Source organism: Terrapene carolina, unplaced genomic scaffold (assembly GCF_002925995.2).
Source record: "Terrapene carolina triunguis isolate 2854851 unplaced genomic scaffold, T_m_triunguis-2.0 Scaffold210, whole genome shotgun sequence".
Lineage (NCBI taxonomy): Eukaryota > Metazoa > Chordata > Testudines > Emydidae > Terrapene > Terrapene triunguis.
In genome coordinates this window covers 39159417-39180209 of record NW_020664561.1, presented here as the reverse complement: position 1 = coordinate 39180209, position 20793 = coordinate 39159417, and the positions used below count along the sequence as shown (strand labels likewise).

Genomic DNA, 20793 nt, shown 5'->3' with positions numbered 1-20793 from the left:
TTTTTTTTTTTTTTTTTTTTTAAACTACTGTATATACTTGTTCATAAGCCAGATTTTTTTAGTAAAAAAGGGAAGCACCAGAGAAGGGAGTCGGCTTATGAACGGGTATAGAAAGGGAGAGGTGGGACACAGCCCCTCCCAACAGAGGGAGCAAGGAGAGGCAGCAGAGCCAGAAGGGAAGAGGCGGGGCCAGAGTCTCTCCGCTTCTGGCCACGCTGCTCTTCTCTTCTCCCCCACCCCTCCCCCCAGCCTCCGAAGCAGCTGCAGCTCTGGGGTTGGCAGGCTGCTGTCGTGCCGCTCGGCCCCACCCCCCAGAGCAGGCTGCAGCCAGGTCAGAGACATCCTCCCCTGGCCCTCCCCAGATAAGGTGGGAAGGGATGGGATGGGGAGAGCGTGGGGGGTCCCAGGCTAGGAGTGGGGTCATGTGGGGGTCCCAGGCTAGGGGTGGGGTCATGTGGGGGGTGGTCTCAGGGGTTACTCCCCTGACTCCCAGCTTCTTCACCCCGCCCCCCCCCCCAAAATTTCCCCACCAGTTGCTGTCCCGGCCCGTCAGGGTTAGCAGCTGGCGCACCAGGACACTTTGTTTACTTAGGTTCACCTCCGTGCCTGCGGATGCTCAAGGTAAACAAATCATCTCGGCCCACCAGCGGCTTATCCTGATGGCCCGGGAGCCAAAGTTTGCTGACCCCTGAATTTCCATTTTTACTTATCCATCTTGGGGGGGGGAGGGGGGGGTCGGCCGGCTTATAAATGAACCGGCTTATGATCAAGTATATACGGTACTTTCTACAAGGGATTATTAGAGTTATAGTAGACTTATTCATGGATACCTTTCTCTTACTCCCTCAAAATCCTACTCCTCTATAATGGCATCTCTGGCATTTCCCAGGAAAATTTTAGAGACTGGGTCTTAACATGAAGTCCAGTTCTCATATTCTCTTAAACCTACCCATCAGTTTAATATAGGTAACAGTTAAAATTAACCAACCGTTAATGTGTAGGTATATTGTTGTCAAAATACACATTACAAAGCCTGATAGTTTTCATTTCAGAACACAAGGCAGCTCCGCAAGTAAATAAAAAAAACTTGTTTTGTGAGATGAATTTCCACAAGGAATTTAATCAAAGATCTTTGCATCTAGAAGTAACAGGATTTTCTGTTAAAGTAGAAGATAACCTACTCTTTTTGTTGGAAGCATCCAAGTATAGATTTTCACAGAAAGTGTATGGGTATAACTTTAGTAGTGGCAACCTTTACAATCAGAGAAGCGACAAGACACTTGAAAACATCAGTGGCTTGCTGTCCAAGTATTAACCAGGCCTGAAACTTGCTCGTCTTTATTTAAAACAAGCTAAATGAAACTCAGCTTATTCAGACCAATATGTGTGTAACTTCTTATAAGTATACAGCCATTGCAACTTGTTTAATTCATTCTAGGATGCAAAAATAAACGTTACACTATTAGCTTGCAATGACACCATTTGAATGATGCTTAATATGTTGAGCAAGGATGAATTTTGGTAGGAAATTGGTATTGATCAGCACTTGCACTGAAAAGTTCCATATCTCAAGGGCATACAAAACAAACTTTGAATGATAAGGTCCCCGGTCCCTTTCCTCTTTTAATTCAATAAAAATTCCAAGAACAGTGAAATGTGTGATCATTGGCAGCATCCGATCATGGTGTCTATCTGAAGTTGTTTTCATAACACTGTTCTTCAGAATCAAATTTACTAACATTTTGTATTAAAGTGCAAATCCTACCTGTGTCTTCAAAAGTAGACTTTCAGAGTTTACATTAAATGCAAAAAACATTCTCAACAGTTAACATTTTTCTATTTAGCAAAAACCTCAGATGGGTGATTCAAACTGTCAAAAGGGGGAAATTGCTTCTGGATTAATACTAACAATTGGAACTTTCATTAGCAAATGCGAAATGGAATTGCCATAGGTAGTACCACTACCACAATGCTGTAACTATTCAGATAGATTAAGATCTAACACTGAATGTTCGTTCCTTCAGAACTTCCAGTTAGTGACTCTCATTAAAACAGCCTTGGTTCTAACTTTTTCTTTAAAAGCTATTTGTTTAGCATTTGGTAATTCTTCAAAATGTTGGCCTAAACTCTTGTGCTTGTAGAAATTTGCATAACCACCTACAGGGATCACTGTTTAACAACCATCTCTTCTCCTTTACAGGAAATGCACTAATTAAATGTGGAGAAACACAAAAGCGAATTGGAACAGCAGATAGAGAACTAATTCAAACATCTGCTATAAACTTCCTCACTCCTCTAAGAAATTTTATAGAAGGAGATTATAAAACAATTACTGTAAGTTGACAAATGTATTGTAAACACTTGTAAATAGTTCTAAATATAAACATTTAAGTAAAGAGATAGATAAATCACATGGAATTTTCTTTAAACTCCCAATAAGGAAAAAGCAGTCGAGACTTGACTTGACTTTTGTCTTAAGGTAATGCCTGTCATGTTTTTAGAGAGGAGAGAAGGGTGGGGGGGAAAGGTCTGGTTCAAGAAAATTTTCTTGAATCTGCCACTTTTTAGTAAGTGTCCTAACTTGGATAGGAGTTAAAATAATGATCTGGATCTAATTCTGCATCTAATTATGCCTGCGGTTTCAGTTTTAGGAGGCAACTTGTATGCAGTATGTTACAAATATCACTCACTTATTACTGTAGATTATCTTTATGTAGTACAAGCCCACAATTTATTTCATGATCCTTTTAAACTAACTGATTTTCCTAAACTTCCAGAAAGAACGCAAACTATTGCAAAATAAAAGACTAGATCTGGATGCAGCAAAAACCAGACTGAAGAAGGCAAAAGTTGCAGAAGCTAGAGCTGCAGTAAGTAGAATAATCTTTTTCTTTAAAAAAACAAGAAGTTCACTATAACTCTCCCCATTTGGGTCTCAAATGTAGACAGTTCTGGCCCTATGCAAATTGTAATTACTTATACTAGAAGCCAGACATTAATATTATTACTTCAGCAAATATTTCTATGTCAAACTGAATAAGAAATGCCTAGGTGGAATCTAAGAGAAAATGGCACATTGCTTACTTTGTGTTGGGTTTCTTGACTTCTTTAAATTTAATACTATTTTTAAATGTAGGCATAGCAAATTTTTATGCTGCTCCTCTTCTATCCTACATGAACCTTTGTCATAATGACAATTCTTGGGCCCTAATAAGTCACATGGTTTGTGTTAACTTCTAATCACTAATACTTCAAAATGTGGAGGAACTTTTTCACATAGTAATTTTTAAGGTGAGGTGTGCCAAACATTAAGTAAGAATTGCTCTTTTTGTTTGTTTGTTTACTAGACGTGTGGGAGCATAAGTAGAACAGTTGGGAGTCTTCTGAAGACTTAACCTTGCCCTATGCTAAATTACTTTTGCTTCAATATTCTTGTCTTTTTCTTTGGAATGGCTTGTCACACATTTTACATAATTTCAGGGAATTTATCACATCTTTATACCTTTTTACATATCAACAGCTCCAAGTTCTGTTACCTTAGATATTAGTTTGCAAGGTCCAGTATAGCAGATAACCATTTTACCCAACATAAAAATCCCAGGAACAACCATTTCCAAAACATTTAAGTGGCCTCACTAATCTTAGTTTTCTCTCAAGTTATGTTGTGATTTGCTTACATGCATTATTAGATTTTTGTTAGTTGGGGGTGGGAATTAATCTGCTGACTTTATTCAGAGGAACAAATTACTTGCTGATCATTACTACAGGACTAGTAATAAGAAAAATACTTGTCCTGTAAATATTTATCTGTCAGTGTTTCAATGGTGGTAGAGCATGAGACTACCTACCTCTCAGGGTACATCTACATTGCAAATTAAGGTGTAATACCCATATTAGCTTTAATTTAGCTAGCATGGGTAACAATAGCAGTGAAGATGTGGTGCACAGACCCTGGTGTGGGCTAGCAACCAGAATACATACCCACTCCCACTGGGAGGTGTGCTTAAACTGGGGCAGCTAGTCTGCACTGAAGCTCATGCCATCACGTCTTCCGTGCTAAAGCTAGTACAGGTATGCCTACCTGCGTTTTATAAAGTACACCTCAATTTGTGATGTAATTAAAAGTACATCTACATTACCATCTTGCTTGCCTATACTTCAATCCCAAACCCCTTTAGTAGTTGATAACTCAAACTAACAACATTTTAATGCTTTTCTGCCTCTTGAACCCTGGGTTTCAAGCTTCCAGAGGGTATACTCAAAAGGGCCTATAAAGCCTTGCCTTGCAGTTGGTAGTGAATGTTCAGAGTAGAAGCCAGAAGATCAAGAGGGGGTGAAGAAGTGTGGAGGGATTGGTTCAGGTTGCCATGGATCATTCTTGATTTCTAAAGGAGGTTTGCCTGGCTTGCTAGCTGTAGTGAATGTCTGAGTCAGTAGCACACACTTTCATTGAGGGTTTTAACGCTCGTCTTTGTGATAGCCTCGGGTCTTGTTTCAAATGTTTTCTCTGTTCTATAAAAGAAAATGAAACAAATGCAGATGGAGTAACATGTAACTCTAATCTCTTCATAAGTCATGCGCCATTATGTTCAATAGCTAAATGAAGTAGTCCAGAGCAGTATTTAAAATGGCTGAATAAAACTACTTGAACTAAACCAGCAACTGTTTGGATTTCTAGGTATGCTTCACCACTTGCTCAGTTCAATCTTGCAGTGTTTAACTATTCTGTGTTCTGTAACATATTGTTCACCTGCAGTAATAACAGTGTAACCTGGTTTTGTCTCTGTCTATGCACTAAAGCAACTAAACACGTCTCAGCCTGAAGAAAATAACATTATGGTAAATGTCTCTTACATGCTCAACTTGCTGCATGTAAAATGGCTAAAGGTTTGTTGGCCTCCTGTGTTCATACATACTTTTACAAAGTGTTTCCTCTTGCTATCCAACTCTAGTGGCCTTAATTGTCATATCAAGTATTTGGAATGGAGAACTGAATCAATATTCCAATTTCTTGGAGTCCTTACTTTAATAATACAAAAAAAGTACTAGATAAATGACTCATGGCTCTATATTGTTAAATTGTCCCTGTCAGACTGCATCCAATAATCTAAAGTGTGCAATACTATAGCCTTGTTTCCACAACTTTATTGATGTCAGAAAGCTTAATGTACCAATTTAAAAAAAAATTACTATTGAAAAATTAAATGCAATTGTGGGAAAACAACTGAAATGCATTATTTGACTTTCCCCATAGTATTTTGTACAGGACCATTTCAGGGGAACTGCACCCCACACTGCTTTACGGTGTCCTTAAGGGCACCCCAAACCAGTCAAAAGCATTACAGAGAACGTCATAAAATAATGTCATAAACACAAGTTAAATTTACCAGGGATTACCCATCATCCGGTGGGTCTGTACATGTGTTGGTTCAGAGTTTCATCCACAATCAGTGCAGGTTGACCTTTCATGCAGTTTTTTGTGGGGTAAGGGATGTTTGTTTGCTCACCTCTTAAACCCGGTCCAAGCCAGTATATATAATTGTCTTAAGTGTCATATTTCTATGGATTTGCATTAATTACCTCCTAATGATTCCAGCTTTCACAGTAAACCCACCCAATGAGCCAGGAACAAACACACACATACATATATAGATAGGTTGCTCATAAATGGTTATAATCTATCTATGTGCCCATAGCATTTGATTAGACTCAAGATGTTGTTTGAATTATTGTATTAATAAATAATCTCAACATCATAATCTTTGTAGTTTCCATGCTATCAGGGTCTCATATCTATCACAGTTGGAATAAACTGTGGATCTAAATATTTTAGGGACTCTTTCTTGTCTCTGATATCAAACTAATTGTACAAACAATTGAAACTATGAATATTGCAATATGATTATTGGGCTAATTTAGAAATAACAATTGTAAGATACTTGTTGCAAAGATTTGCTGATTCTTTCTCAGCCTGGAAAATATTTACACACTGTTTTTAGACCAGAGTGTTAGCACACTAGTCAAAATTACTTCTGTAGAACATGCACAATATTTTATGATGGTTCCTCAATCTGGTGTTGTCCTTGGTCTGTACAGCACCTGGTACAATATGGCATTGATTTTCAATGTGGCCTGTAATACAAATAAACACTGAAGTGTTAAAGGTTCCATAGTTGATGGAAAGTGAATCGTTAAACCAAAGAATCTTACCTGTAGTTATAAAACTAATGAAGTCTTGGGTCATAATTGCATATTTTAACCACAACTTTGACAGTGTCAGAATTGCTTTCCAAAAAACTTCTAATTTCAACATAATAAACTAAAGGAAAGCTGCATTGTGAGGAAGACTCCTGTTGTAGCTGTATTAAGTTGTTATTGAGATGTCACAATAGAATTTTTAATCAATTGTTTCAGTTCACTGAAATTTATCCAATTTATTGCAAGTCCTTGTGGAGGCAGCAACCAATAATGGAATTAAGATGGCAAGAGAAATCGCTTCTCTCAATTTGTTTTATATTTAACATAGTTTTGTCTAGAAGGCTCTTGTGAAGGGTGAGCATATCTTTCAGTTGATCAATATTTCAAACTTACGACCCTTAAAGTATCCATAACTAAATTAAAAATCATTAATTTATTTATAACTTCCAATAAGTAATTTAGGCTGTCCAGTTTGTATCCATTTTCCAAGTAGTTACGTATTTTACATTGTAAGAGCTTCATGTTTTACGGACAAGTATCCCATTTTACAGAATTTGTTTTTTATCACTTTTGCTCTGTAGAGTATCCACTTAAGTTTTTTTTATAATAGCTCCATAACATCACATAATGTATGTAATATAGTGCTATAGGTATGCAATTTAAGCTGGAATTCTTTATTGTGTGTAAAGAATGCATTACATTTTCTTGACTGAACATAGTTCATAGCAAAGGCCTTCATATGGGTGCAGTGAGTCACAGTTGTCCACTCTTTACATCTTCGGGCGAGGGGGAAGGGGGTATTATTAAAGAACACACAAGTATGGCTTTACTATGTTAAAACCACTCTGCTATTCTAAATGTCTGTCTTAACTCTTAATGCTGACAAGATTTGGGCGGAGGAAGTGACAAAAGTAAGTAAACAGTTCAGAAACTGCAGCATTATGAAACAATTACTTGTTTGGTACAGTGAAATAAAGGGTGTTCCATGTTCTTGTACACCTCTACCCCGATATAACACAACCTGATATAACGCGGTAAAGCAGTGCTCCGTGGGGGGGCGCTGCGCACTCCGGCGGATCAAAGCAAGTTCAATATAACGGGGTTTCACCTATAACGCGGTAAGATTTTATTTTTGGCTCCCAAGGACAGCGTTCTATCGGGATAGAGGTGTAGTTAATACATTGCTGGCAGTTATTCTGCTGTATTGCATCAACTATTTAGCCCTTTACAGAGAATTTCAGATTCCAGTAGTGAAGTGAGGTTAGGGTGACCAGATGAGAGGAAGAAAATATCGGAACATCTGGGGGGTGGGGGGTCACCGGCAGAGCGCCAAAAAAAAAAAAAGGGGACTGCCGCCGGTGGAGAAAAAAGAAAAAAATAAAAAATGGAGTACCGCGAAATATCCAAACATCAGGACGGTCCCGATTTTATCGGGACATCTGGTCACCCTAAGTGATGTACATCGTGCTTAGGAATAAACTTGGAATTTGAAGAAATACTGTTTCTGGGTAACTACTGCCACCATGTGACATTCTTGTGACAAAATATAATATGAAAAGACTGTAAGCCTGCAAGTAACAAGACAGTAGGGCTTCTCTTACAAAGGTTAATTTCTTAGGACAGTATCTTATTGCAAACAAATCACAGTAATAAATTTCTTTGTAGATTGTGTGTGGTTTTTTTTTTTTTTTGTTTTTTTGTTTTTTTCCTGAAGGATTGTGTGGTAGTTCTCTGAACTGCCAATTAAGAAACAGACATTCAACTGTTGGCCTCCTAGTACTCAAATGGGGAACTGATACTGTGGAAGTAGCAAGCTCATCTGAAGGAGGATGAAAAAAGGAGAAGCAGTGCTAGCCTTAGCACTCTTGGGTTGGCCTGCAAAACAACTAATTGCCTGCAAATGTAATGGAATGCAAGACACAAACCATAGGTTGGCAAGATGATACTTTGAGACTTCACTTGACTTACTAGAGGCTTCTGTGTGCCTTCTGTTGGATTTTAGCACACATACAGTGCTTTCATAAACACTATCAAACTGGTTCCCCTTTCTTTCCATATGGCAAAACCAGGGGTATGTCTACACTGCCCGCCGGATCGGCGGGCAGCGATCGATCCAGCAGGGATCGATTTATCGTGTCTAGTCTAGACGCGATAAATTGACCCCCGAGCCCTCTCCTGTCGACTCCTGTACTCCAGCACCGCGAGAGGTGCAGGGGGAGCAGCAGCAGTCAACTCACCACAGTGAAGACACCACAGTAAGTCGATCTAAGTACGTCGACTTCAGCTACATTTTTCACGTCGCTGAAGTTGCATAACTTAGATCGATATCCCACCCCCCCCAGTGTAGACCAGGGCTAAGAAGAAAAGTCTTAAGGAGTCTGAGAGCTGGGAGTAAAACATCAGAGCTCGTTGCCAAATCATGCTGTTCCATACTATTGAGCTATTCTGTGACGAGGTTACACAGACTGCCACAAGCAGCTCTCTGGGGGAAGCTGGAGAATAGTCATGGTGCAGTTGGCAGCAGCCTGAATGGCATTCCATCACCCAACTAGCAGAGAAGTGGTCTAGAGAGCTGTCTCGTATCCCAAAAGCCAATTCTGGGGGACTGAGTTATGTGCATCTAAGGAAAAATCCAGTGGCAACTTTTCAACGCTAGCTATTGGCTTATTTGTTTTCAAATCTTAACGAAGAGAGGCTAGACACTCTGAATTTCTTAGTACTTTTATAAAGTACCTCTCTGTTGCTGTAAGTGCTGTAGAGTTTAAAAAATGAAAAAGTAATAAAACCAAAGACCACCCAGTCAAATCCTCCAACCTAGAGCTCACGCCTCCTTCCGAAGGCCCAGAAACTGATGTAAATGCATTGAGGTTGATCTGCCTTCCCCTTTATTGAAAGCCCAGGGAGAGAGGGGAGTCTGATTCATGAACTAATCTCTGAATCAAACCATAACTTCTGTTTGAAATAGCTTATCACTAGAAATATATCTCCAGTGTTGCTTTTAAGACTCTAGGTGATGAAGAATCACTTAACCACTAGAACAACTAATCTTATGGATGTAATTGCCTTCACTGTTGAAATAAAGCACAGATTTTGTTTTTGTTTGAATTGGTCTAGCTTTAGTTATGCCTGCTTCTGCTAGCTTAGTCTATCAAATCTTTCCCATATAGGTAGGCACGTGTAGATGATGATTGTCACCCCTTAACTTTCTCTTGAGTGAACTTAAATAGACTGCGCTTCTTTAGTCTCTTACTGCAAGGCATGATTTCCAGACCTTGAATTAGTCTTGCAGCTCTTCTGCACCCTTTCCAATTAACTTTCTTTTTGAAGTGTTGTCTGAACTGGACGCAATATACTCCGGGTCAACTGGTTATCTGTCAAGAAGCTTTTCAGCCCAGAAGCCTTACAAATCCATGGTCTGAACTGAGGTGGAGAGCAGGTATCGCGTCAAGGGCCCTTCATGGCAAGACACTGACAGTCATCTGCTACTTCCTATTAAAACAGGAGGTTTCACTGACTGTGGTTGCAGTTGTACACTGAGGGCAGGGTAGCCTAGATTTACATTTCAAAGCTCTTTCCTTAACCCTTCTCAGAGGTGATAAGGTTACAAGTTGCATGAGCTCAGAATGTCAGTTGTGCATGTATACCAGTTTTACCCCAGTGATATAAATCGGTATACCATAATGCTACACTTCAATCAGCAGCAGTGAAAAAGGGGATGAGGCAATGCATGGGAAGATGAAGAAACTAGAGATCTTGGAGCATGCCATCGCAACCTCCAGTTCAAGTAATGCTCTGCATATAGCAATTAAGCTTGAGCAGTGATGCTTCCAAAGGCCCTTCTGTCTGGTGAACTAATTCAGTGTGCGCCTGTTTAACACACAGTTGTATAACTTCTTTTGTCATTATGAACTTGATAAGGGAAGGAATCTGCTTTATTTTCTCTATCATTAAAGTGGATAATTTGCCCTCTACACTGTTTCATTAAAGTATCAGCCTTGTTACAACTTCATATCTGCATGTGTTTAAAAACAATCCCCTGAAATGTACTGCAATTTGAAGTACCAAAAAAGATTTACTTTTGTAAAACTCAAGACCATTAGCTTCCCAATGGATGGGAAAACTAGTTGTGTGGAGTGCAAAAGCAGGAAGTTCAACTCTTCCTTTTTTTCGTTTTTCAACCTTCCCACCTCTCCCCTGCAAAACAACAAACACCAAAACAAAACACACACAAACCCTCCTATTTTCCTTCCTGTTCTTACACAGCTCTTTCTGAATGGCCAGCCATGAGTTCATTGTGCTGGTGAAGTCCTGACTTCTGAAGCAATGCGTGTCAACGCTTCAGGCATAAAAATTTATAGTACATGTCTCTGCTGTTTTCTCTGAAAGTACGACTGCTTTTCTGGGGGGGAGAGGGAGGAGTAAGCTAGCTTGTCCTGAAAGACTTCTGACAGAACAAGTTCTAATGGACCCATGCTGTCCATTTGGGACACTCTGCACAAAGTTTGGAAAGTTAATATGAATTAACTTGTGTGCTAAATTATAGGTCATCTCACTACTAAATACCAACTGTATACTTCGTTCTCCACAGCTTCTTCACTGTCTTTTAAGCAATTTCAAAAGTGGCTGTAAAAACTTAACCCAGAAATATTTTAGTTCCATAATTCTTCTGTGCATATTCCTTTGAATGAGTCCCTTCTGTGTTCCCATGGAACTATTCATAGTAGGATAAGCAGAAATAGTGTCTCAGGTAAAATGACATGCAAGAAAAAAAGTTGTGCCACTTCAATAGGTCTTGTAAATTCATTTCCCTTATTGTAAGAGTAGTTAACTGCTGCACCTCAGACAAAGACAGACTTCTGCCTGCTGAATTATCCCATACAGAAACCAGACACTAAATGGTCAAATTTAAAAGCACTGAGAGAGGAATCTAGATACCAGGACTGCATACTTCCCATCGGAGACCTCAGAACAGTGAATCTTGGATACTGCAACTCTGATTATATAGTCATGTGCAATTTGGGTGGCATTGGTTGCTCAGAACAGTGTGGAATTCAGAATGACTTGCTCTTGTGTTAAATGAGACCCTCTAATGTTACTAGATCATTTTAGACTTGTTCTAAAATTGCTAAGAACTGTAGGCTAACTAGCAGCATTAGAGTAATCCATAAATTTGAAAGAGTTGTAAAAATAAATATTAATGTTATATTTGAAGTTCTGCTGTTGGTGGCCTAATTCATTTTCTAGTGTAGCAGAGAAGTTAAAACATCAGACTGGGACTAAATCTAAATTTCATTTTCTCCTTAGAGATCTTAATTTTGAGGCACCCATTGATCTTCCTATGCAGATCTATCAGACATAAAGCTTGGTGACTAATAAAACATTGTTAAATTTTTGGCAAAAAGGCTCATATATGGCTATTTGAAACTGTCTGAAAACACTAAATAGCTGTAATCTATTCAGTATTGTAGAGCATGAAAACAAAATTGGGCCCTAATCCTGCAAACACGTAAACATATGCTTTACTGCATGCATGTGAATGGTCCCATTGAAGTCCATGGAACCACTTAGATGCATAAAGTTAAGCACCTGTCTGTAGGATCAAGGCCTTCACGTAGGAACTGTAACGGTGTTAGTAAGCAGTGTTTTAAGCTGTGTTGTACAAACTTCTAATAAATTTATACTCTTCAGTCTGAACAGGAAGTACGAATAACTCAGAGTGAATTTGACCGTCAAGCAGAGATTACCAGACTGCTGCTGGAAGGCATCAGCAGTACACATGTGAGTATCTAAATTGAAGAAAATGAATAAAATTGAGACTCTCTAAAATAACTACAGGAAGTTGCTTGGAAATACTTTTTTAAAATGCTAATTTTTCCTTAACACCTTAAAATGTGTTACACAATACATACCCATTTGAATCTCAACTTCTAAGCTGTAGTTACTATCCAGCTAACTTAACTCTGGTCTCCCCAGGGCCCTAGTAAGAAGACCCTTTGGGCACCTTTCTTCTAAGCTTCTGAGATCCCCACCAGACCCACCCTGTGTTGAGGCTACAAATTACAAAATTACTGTATACTACAGTAACTCTTCAATTGGGCAGAGAATTAAGAATGGTGGGCATCATGCAAGCATCATATCTCTCAGGCCTGAAAATATTGTGTCTATAGCACTAACATCCCAATTACTTCTTGAGTCTGGGTCATGAATTTGTTGTCCCCCATCCATCTCCTCTTCTCCCTTCCCCCTCCCCCCCCCCAAATTCAGGGTTGCCACTGATGCTAAGCTACCAAGCCAGCCTTTTTAATGCAAGTATAGTATTCTTCATATGCACTAAAAACTTGAACTCTTCACTATATTATAGGCACATCATCTTCGCTGTCTGACTGATTTTGTTGAAGCTCAGATGACCTATTATGCACAATGTTACCAATATATGTTGGACCTCCAGAAACAACTTGGAAGGTAATAAAATTGCAAAAGCTTTTTTTATAGTTACAGCTTTGTGTAAGGACTTGTTTGAGGTAGGAAAACTTGCACTGTTGTAACTACATTAATATAGTTATAGTTCTGCAAACCTCTAATGCACATGTGCTGCACTGGTGCAAAACAGGGTTTGTACCAGTGTAACTACATTGTTGTAGTTACACCCATGGAGCAAAAAATCCCAAACCTGTAGATAGAGCCAATGCTGTGAAGCATAAAGTGAGACGGAGACTTTGCGGAGTCTATAATGAGGGATGGGGAGCACGTATGACCACTTCTGGTAGAGATATAGAGGATTCCTAGCAGAATACTTCTAATTATTCTACTGTGTTGGTGGTGATCCATTCTAGCAAACAGCTGTCAAATGCAGTGGAGGCCATTGTACTACTTGTAGATCCATTAGCAAGTTAAATGTTGACATGCAAGACCTTAAACTGATTTGAGAACACAGGCGTGTTCTCCAAAGTTAGAGCAGGTTACCAGTAAAGCAAATTACTATGGGGAGAAATACATTTCATAATATGAGAAGGTTGGTGGGGAAATTAATGGTAGCAACTGAGTAGGTAAACTACTTGCCTAGTGTCTGGATAGCTTAAGCTTTTTTTTAAAAGCAAGTGAAAGAAATCATCTATTGCCTAAATTCTAAAATGCTTTAAAGAATTGTATGCTGATACATTTGTATTCTATACAGATTGTATTCTACACATTTCATACAGCTCCCTATTTCAAACCCTTTGTCCCAATCAGAATTTTTCTGAAACTATGGTGTATGCCAGACCACTTTATTCAACGGAGAGCAAGCTTTCTGGAATCAGTGTCCACATGGGGGTTTATTCCAAAATAGCTATTCCCAAATAATTATCCAGGAATAGCTATTTTGGTATATTTCAAGGTGTAGACAAGCCCTAATTGGATAATTTCCCTGGATAGTTTCTCTTTTGCAGCCACTTGTAAATGGCAAGCTGCTTTAACTAGAACTCTAGCAGACCTGATGAAACAGATTCTAACACATACTCAGTGGCTGGACTCTTTCTTTTTGTGATGGTGGTAACTGAATTTTACCATTAACTTGCCTTCTCAAAACAAACTTAGAAATAACTGGCATTTGAAACTAGTATGTTTAAAATTTGATGCTGTATTATAATTTGCACTAACTCATTTACAAGTTTTGTTATGTTGTATGGGGGCTGCTAAAACGACAAGCCCAAAACATACATACAGTAGAATCTCAGAGTTATGAACTGACTGGTCAACCACACATCTCATTTGGAATTGGAAGTATGCAATCAGGCAGCAGCAGCAGACACAAAAAAGCAAATACAGTACAGTACTGTGTTAAATGTAAACTTTTTTTTTTTTTTAAGTGAAAGTTAAAGATTTGACAAGGTAAGGAAACTTTCTGTGCTTGTTTCATTTAAATTAAGATGGTTAAAAGCAGCATTTTTCTTCTGCATAGTAAAGTTTCAAAACTGTTTTAAGTCAATGTACAGTTGTAAACTTTTGAAAGAACAACCATAATGTGGTGTTCAGAGTTTCGAACAGCCTACATTCCCAAGGTATTCATAACTCTGAGGTTCTACTATGAGGCTTTCTATTTCTCTATATAGATAAGGAATGCATAAACTTTGCCTTAATGAGAGGGAGAGTGTAGTAGCTATAGCAGGAAAAAGCTAATACACCTGTGTCTTTTCTTGACTTGTCACTTAAGCCCTGTGCCTCATTTCTTCCACTTAAAAAGTGCTTGTGCTAGCTATGAACAAGTTAAGAGGTTTAATATCTGTAAAACACATTGAGAGCCTCCATGAAAGATGGTACACTAGTATAAATTAAGTAACTTGTATACAACACATACCGCAGAATCAAAAGTTGAAGAGAAGCTACATGAGAATAAGGGCAGATTTTTGGATCACTTAAATTTTTATGATGAGTCAAATGAAGTGTTTTTGGAAGACTGTTCTGAGTAACAGCAAATGGCAAGAGTACAGACTTCAAGAACTAGGTTGATAATCTATAGAAAGCAAATAGGACTTGCTTGAAGCATAATAGTTTTAACCTAAAGAAGATTGTTCCTCTTAACTAATTTTCTTTGCCTAGGCATGTACAGTGCTTTTATTTTAGCATACTCATACAAACTGCCAATGTTCATGGAAATATGTCAATCTGGTCTTGAAACTTGGCCTTAACCCTATCTCCATAATCTTGCTGATGCTCAGTCTATGGGCTGGAAAGTCTCACAAACTGCCATATGAAACTTGCATCTACTACTCCAAGGGGGATTCTGTGGGACTGTGTGCCCACAGAAAACAGCCCCCCTCTGCAGAATTCCTGTGCTTCCCTGCAGAAAATGGCAGTGAAGCAAAGGGATGCCACTGAGAAGGGGGAATGGACTACTATGGGTGCAGATTTTTGGGGCTGAATGCTGCTTCCTGGGTCCTAGTGTCAGTTGTGATCCCCTTCTGTGTGCTAGGAGCCTTCCTGTTTTCTGTGCAACAATGAATGCCCATGGTGGGGCTGGGTAAGGGGAGGGTGGGGGAAATGAGGTGAAGAAGCAGTGGGGAAGGAAGAGGGGATGGAATAGGGCAGGGGGAAAGGAATGTGGGAGTGAAGGGAAGGAGATGGAGAAGAAAAGGGGATAGGGGAATCGCAGGGGGAAACGGGAGCCTGGCATGCGGCATCCCCTCAGCAGCAGCTGGGACTCCCCCCGTTAAGCAGGCCCATTGAACCCTCATCCTGACAAGTCCTTCCCCCTACACTTGGACCCCTCTGAGCCCCCTACACCTGGACTCCCACCCCACTGAGCCCCAACTAGCTGCACCTGGACATTGAGCCCCATTTCCCCTCACCCAAACCCCCCTGCTGATCCCCCAACCACCTTCACCTGGATCCCCTGCAGAGTCCCTTTGCTCCTTCAACCAGACCCCCCCCCCCGCCCGAGCCCCTGTACATCCAGATCTCCCACTGAGTCACCTGCACCCAGATTGTCCCACACAGAAACCTCTCACCACACACCTGGATCCCTCCGCACTAAGCCCTCCACACTTGGATCCTGTTGGGCTAAACCTGCCCACCCACACCTGATGCACCTGGTGCAGAGGGGCAGGGCCCCGGGGTGTTTCTGAGGCAGGCCTAGCCCTTGCACTGTGTCAGGGTCAGGTGCAGCCTCACTGCTGAGTCCCAGTAACAGGGGAGGTGGGGGCTTCAGGGTGATCTCTCACCTCAGTGCAGCCAGTGGTCTGTGCTCCTCACTACCATGCTGGAGCCACATTTATTTATTGACAAATAAAATTTGCAGAATTTTTAATTTTTTGGCACAGAATTCCCTCAGGAGTAATCTACTTAGCTTAAAACTATAGTGGTGATTAAACCAATTCCTGTCCTTCCTGCCATATATCTTGGACAAGGAAGTCTCCACTGTATTAGTCATGGAGCGTGACAGGACAGTTTCTTGAGTTCCACTTTTCACACTGGATAGGGCCCTAAATTTGTAAATAGATGGGGCATAGCTGCTGATTGCTCAGAGTAGGAGGATGAAGAGGATATGTAGACCACTGGGCTTGTGTACTAGCTGACTGACCACTGGTGCTGTCAGATATAGGCAACAGCCAGACTTTCTGCAGAAGCAGGCTGCCAAGCAAGGAGGGCAGACATCCTAGCTTAGTTTTCTGTCTTGATTGAGGAGATGAAATTATGTTCTTGTTAGGGTATGTAGTTACTCTGGGATTTGCAGCCAGTATATGCAAGTTCCAACTTGGATTGTGAGATGCTCAGGGTAAGACTCCAGCTCTTAATTTTGTTTGAAATCCCATGAATGCTATTCAGTGGTAAAATAAAGTAGGCAGGGTAAGGGTGAAGTCTCTTCCCCATATCAGGAGTGTGAAAGGGGTAGCACCAGTGGGGTTTCCAGCCTGTGTAGGAGGGCTGATGGGAGAAACTGGAGATCTGCAGCAAGATGATGTCTGAGCTAGAGTGGCCAGAACACTTTGTATATAGACGGTATGGGATGGTGGTTAGATGGAGGGTATGTGAGGGTGTGGGGCAGAGTGAAATGGAGTTTGCACAACAATGGCTTCCGTGGGCGGGGTGTGTGTGTGCGGGGAGTGTGTGTTTTAATGAGCAATATATTCTCTTGTCAGGGGAATCGCCTGAGTTGTAAGTATTCTATTCCTATTCATGTTCGATAGCTGGATGTTTTATTTGTGAAACTGATAAAACCGATCATTCATGAATAATGCTTAGTAGCTAGCTCTGTCAGCTAGAATGGTTCTGCTGGTGAAATCCATGAATCAAAGGTGATTCCCATTTGGGGTGTTGACAGATGCAACTGGCATGAAGAGAACTACACTTCAGACTTCAAGGAAGGTAATAAGCTTTGCTGTCACAACATGTAGTGCCTGTTACACAGTTGATAGGAAAGGTCACAGGGTCATATAATTGAAACTCTTACTATAGTGATGAAGGCTTGCTTCCCTGTGTGTTGAAATAATTCAGTGGTCATCTTGTTTTTCCACAGCTTTCCATCTACCTTCCGCTCTAACAATAATCAGTCTTCCTCGACCCCAGTGCCAAGTGTTTCTGCTTCCTCAGTCTTGGCTTCTGCCTCTGCTTCATTGCCTTCAGTAAGCAATTCAGTAGTTACTTCAGGCTTCAGTGAACTGAAAGCATCAAGTGGCAGCAGGAAAGCCAGAGTTCTCTATGATTATGATGCTGCAAACAGCAGTGAACTATCACTTCTTGCAGATGAGGTAAGAGGCTTTTTCTAAATAGCATTGTAATTTAAAACGAGTATACTCATGACTAACAAGTTTAAATGTCTTAAATACTATTTTAGGAAACTTATGTGTTCAACATAGAAATAGTGACTTAAGTATTCTGGAGTGGAGGCTAGAAACCTCTCTGTGTAACCTAATGCAGTAGCTCTCAACCTTTCCAGACTACTGTACCCTCTCAGGAGTCTGATTTGTCTTGCATATCTCAGGTTTCACCTCACTTAAAATCTACTTGCTTACAAAATCAGAGACACAAATATAAAAGTGTCACAGTACACGATTACTGAAAAATGCTTATTGTCTCATTTTTACCATACAATTATAAAATAAATCAATTGAAATGAAAGTACAATATTTATATTCCCATGTACAGTATATAGAGCAGTATAAACAAGTCATTGTGTGTATGAAATTTTAGTTTGTACTCACTTCACTAGTGCTTTTTCTGTAGCCTGTTGTAAAACTAGGCAAATATCTAGATGTACATATGTACCCCTGGTTGAGAACCACTGACCTAATGTATCAGAATTTCACTGCCACCGTTTGCGAGTCACTGACGTGCCCAGTACTTGCTTATCCTAATGTCATAAAATGGGGATAACTTCTGTGAGGCAGGCACAGTAAGTGTTATCTTATGAGTTAAGCTGTTGGGGTTCAATTCTGCCACCCCTTTTCATGTTATATAGTACCTCCCTCCATTAGAACCCATTGATGTTACCATTATAATGACTGAATCGTTAAATTCTGCTTAGGTTACACTCGGGGATGAGTGCACAGAAACTTGATTTCAACAGAGAACTTGGAAGGAAGTGGCACAATTGGGCTTTTATTTGACACTAAAATCTATTAGAAAGTGCTGAAAGTGCTAATTAGCATTATAGACTGGGAAAATAATACAGCAGGGCACAGATTATCCAACAACTTCTTGGAAGGCATTGGAGACAACTTTTTATTACAGAAAGTGGAGAATGGAACTAGGGGAGAGGCTATTATGGATTCGATTCTGACAAACGGAGTAATTAATTGAGAATCTGAAGGTGGAAGACCACTTGGGTGAAAGTGATCATGATTCTAGGGAATGGTAAGAGGGGGGGGGAAACAGCAGAATAAAGACAATGGACTTTATCAAACTCAGAGAATTGGTAGGTAAAATTCAAAGGGAAACAAGTCTGCGGGGAGGCAGAGTTTAAGAGAGTTGGCAGTTTTTTAAAAATATATTAACGGCATGAGCGCAAACGATATCAATGCGTAGGAAAGATAGGAAATATGGTAATAGGCCATCCTGGCTTAACCAATTAATCTTCAATGACCTGGAACTCAAAAAAAGAGTCATATAAATAGTGGAAACAAGGTCAAATTACAAAGGATGAATACAAAAAAACCACAAGCATGTAGGGACAAAGTTAGAAAGGCCAAGGCACAAACTAATTAAACTAATTAGGGATATAAAGGGTAACAAGAAAGCATTTTACAAATACATATGAATCAAGAGGAAGATCAGGGACAAGGTAGGCCCATTATTCAGTGAAGAGGGAAAGACAATAACAGAAAACGCAGCAATGGCTGAAGTACTAAATGCTTTTTTATTTATTTTTTTTACCAAAAAAGTTAACACTCATCAGACAAACATAAAGAGCATCAATGTAAATGGGATAGGATCTCAGGTTAAATAGGAAATGAACAAGTTAAGAATTACTTTGGTCTGGTCTACAGTATGGACCTATATCAGTATAACTACATCACTCAGGTGTGAAAAATCCACCCCCCCCGAGCAATGTAGTTATACTGATTGTAACCTCCCGTGTAGACAGTGCTATGTCGGCAGGAGAGCTGCTCTCGGGGAAGTGGTCTAACTATGTTGATGGGAGAGCTCTCTCCCATTGGCTTAGTGACTTCATTAAAGTGCTAGAGCAGTGTAGTAGGGTTGCTGTAGCTGCGCCGATGCAGCATTTTAAGTGTAGACGTGCCATTAGACAAGTTAAGTCTTCGAGTCAGCAGGGCCTGATGAAATACAACCTAGAATACTTAAGGAACTAGCTGAAGAGATCTCTGAGCCATTAGCTATTATCTTTGAGAACTTGTGAAGGATGGGAGAGATCCAGAGGACTGGATAAAGGCAAATATAGTACCTATGTATTAAAAGGGGAATAAGGACAACCCAGGGAATTGCAGACCTGTCAGTTTAACTTCAGTACACAGAAAGATAATGGAGCAAATAATCAAACAATTTGCAAGCACCTATAATAAAATAAGGTAAGTAACAGTCAACATGGATTTTTCAAGAACAAATCATGTCAAATCAATCTAATATCTTCCTTTGACAGGGTAATAAACCTTGTGAATAGGGGGAGATGGTAGATGTCATATCTACTTTAGTAAAGCTTTTGATACTGTCTCACATAATCATCTCATAAGCTAGAGAAATCTAACCTACATGAAACTGCTATAACAGGGGTGGGCAAACTTTTTGGCCACACAGCTGGGTGGGGAAATTGTATGCAGGGCCATGAATATAGGGCTGGGGCAGGAGGTTGGGGTGTCGGAGGGGATGCGGTGTGCAGGAAGGGGCTCAGGGCAAGGGGTTGGGGTGCAGGAAGGGGCTCAGGGCAGGGGGTTGGGGTGCAGGAGGGATGCAGGGTGTGGATTCCAGCCCGGCACCGCTTACCTCGAGCGGCTCCCGGGTGGCAGCAGTGCTAAGGCAGGTTCCCTGCCTGCCCTGGCCCCGCGCCGCTCCCAGAAGTGGCCAGCATATTTGGCAGTGGCTCCTGGGGGTGGGGTGGGGTGGAGCAGGCGGCTCTGCTGTGCGCTGCCCTCGCCTGTGGGCATGACCCCCGAAGCTCCCATTGGACGCAGTTTCCCAGCACAAAGCCCTCTGCCCGCCTTTCCCTCTTTCCCCCCCCCTCCCCTCCCGGGGCCACAGGGACATGGTGCCGGCCGCTTCTGGGAGTGGCACGGGGCCAGGGCAGGCAGGGGGCCTGCCTTATCCCTACTGCGCCACGGGGCTGGCAATCCCACGGGACAGATTGAAAGCCCTGATGGGCGAGATCCAGCCTGCAGGCCGTAGTTTGCCCTCCTCTGTGCTATAAGTAGGTGCACAACTGGCTGGAAAACCATACTCAGAGTAGTTATCAATGGCTCACAGTCGAGCTGGAAGGGCATATCTAGAGGGGTCCCTCAGGGATCTCTTTTGGGTCCAGTTCTGTTGAATATCTTCATAAATTATTTGGATAATGACAGAGAGCGTACACTTATAAATTTGAAGCAGAGAGGGGTTGCAAGCACCTTGGATGACCAGATTAGAATTCAAAATGATCTGGACAAACTGGAGGAATAGTCTGAAGTAAAT

At 40.8% G+C, this 20793-nt stretch overlaps 1 protein-coding gene across 1 annotated transcript in view; it reads left to right on the top strand.

Moving 5' to 3' along the window:
• The window catches only part of LOC113407237 (endophilin-B1), a 29655-nt gene that overhangs the window by 6973 nt on the left and 1889 nt on the right, over positions 1-20793 (top strand). Inside the window, exons 3-7 of the mRNA XM_026655513.2 lie at positions 2201-2334; positions 2778-2870; positions 11887-11976; positions 12560-12660; positions 17192-17423. Of these exons, the coding sequence (XP_026511298.1) occupies positions 2201-2334; positions 2778-2870; positions 11887-11976; positions 12560-12660; positions 17192-17423 (650 nt within the window). The remainder of the gene's footprint in view (positions 1-2200; positions 2335-2777; positions 2871-11886; positions 11977-12559; positions 12661-17191; positions 17424-20793) is intronic.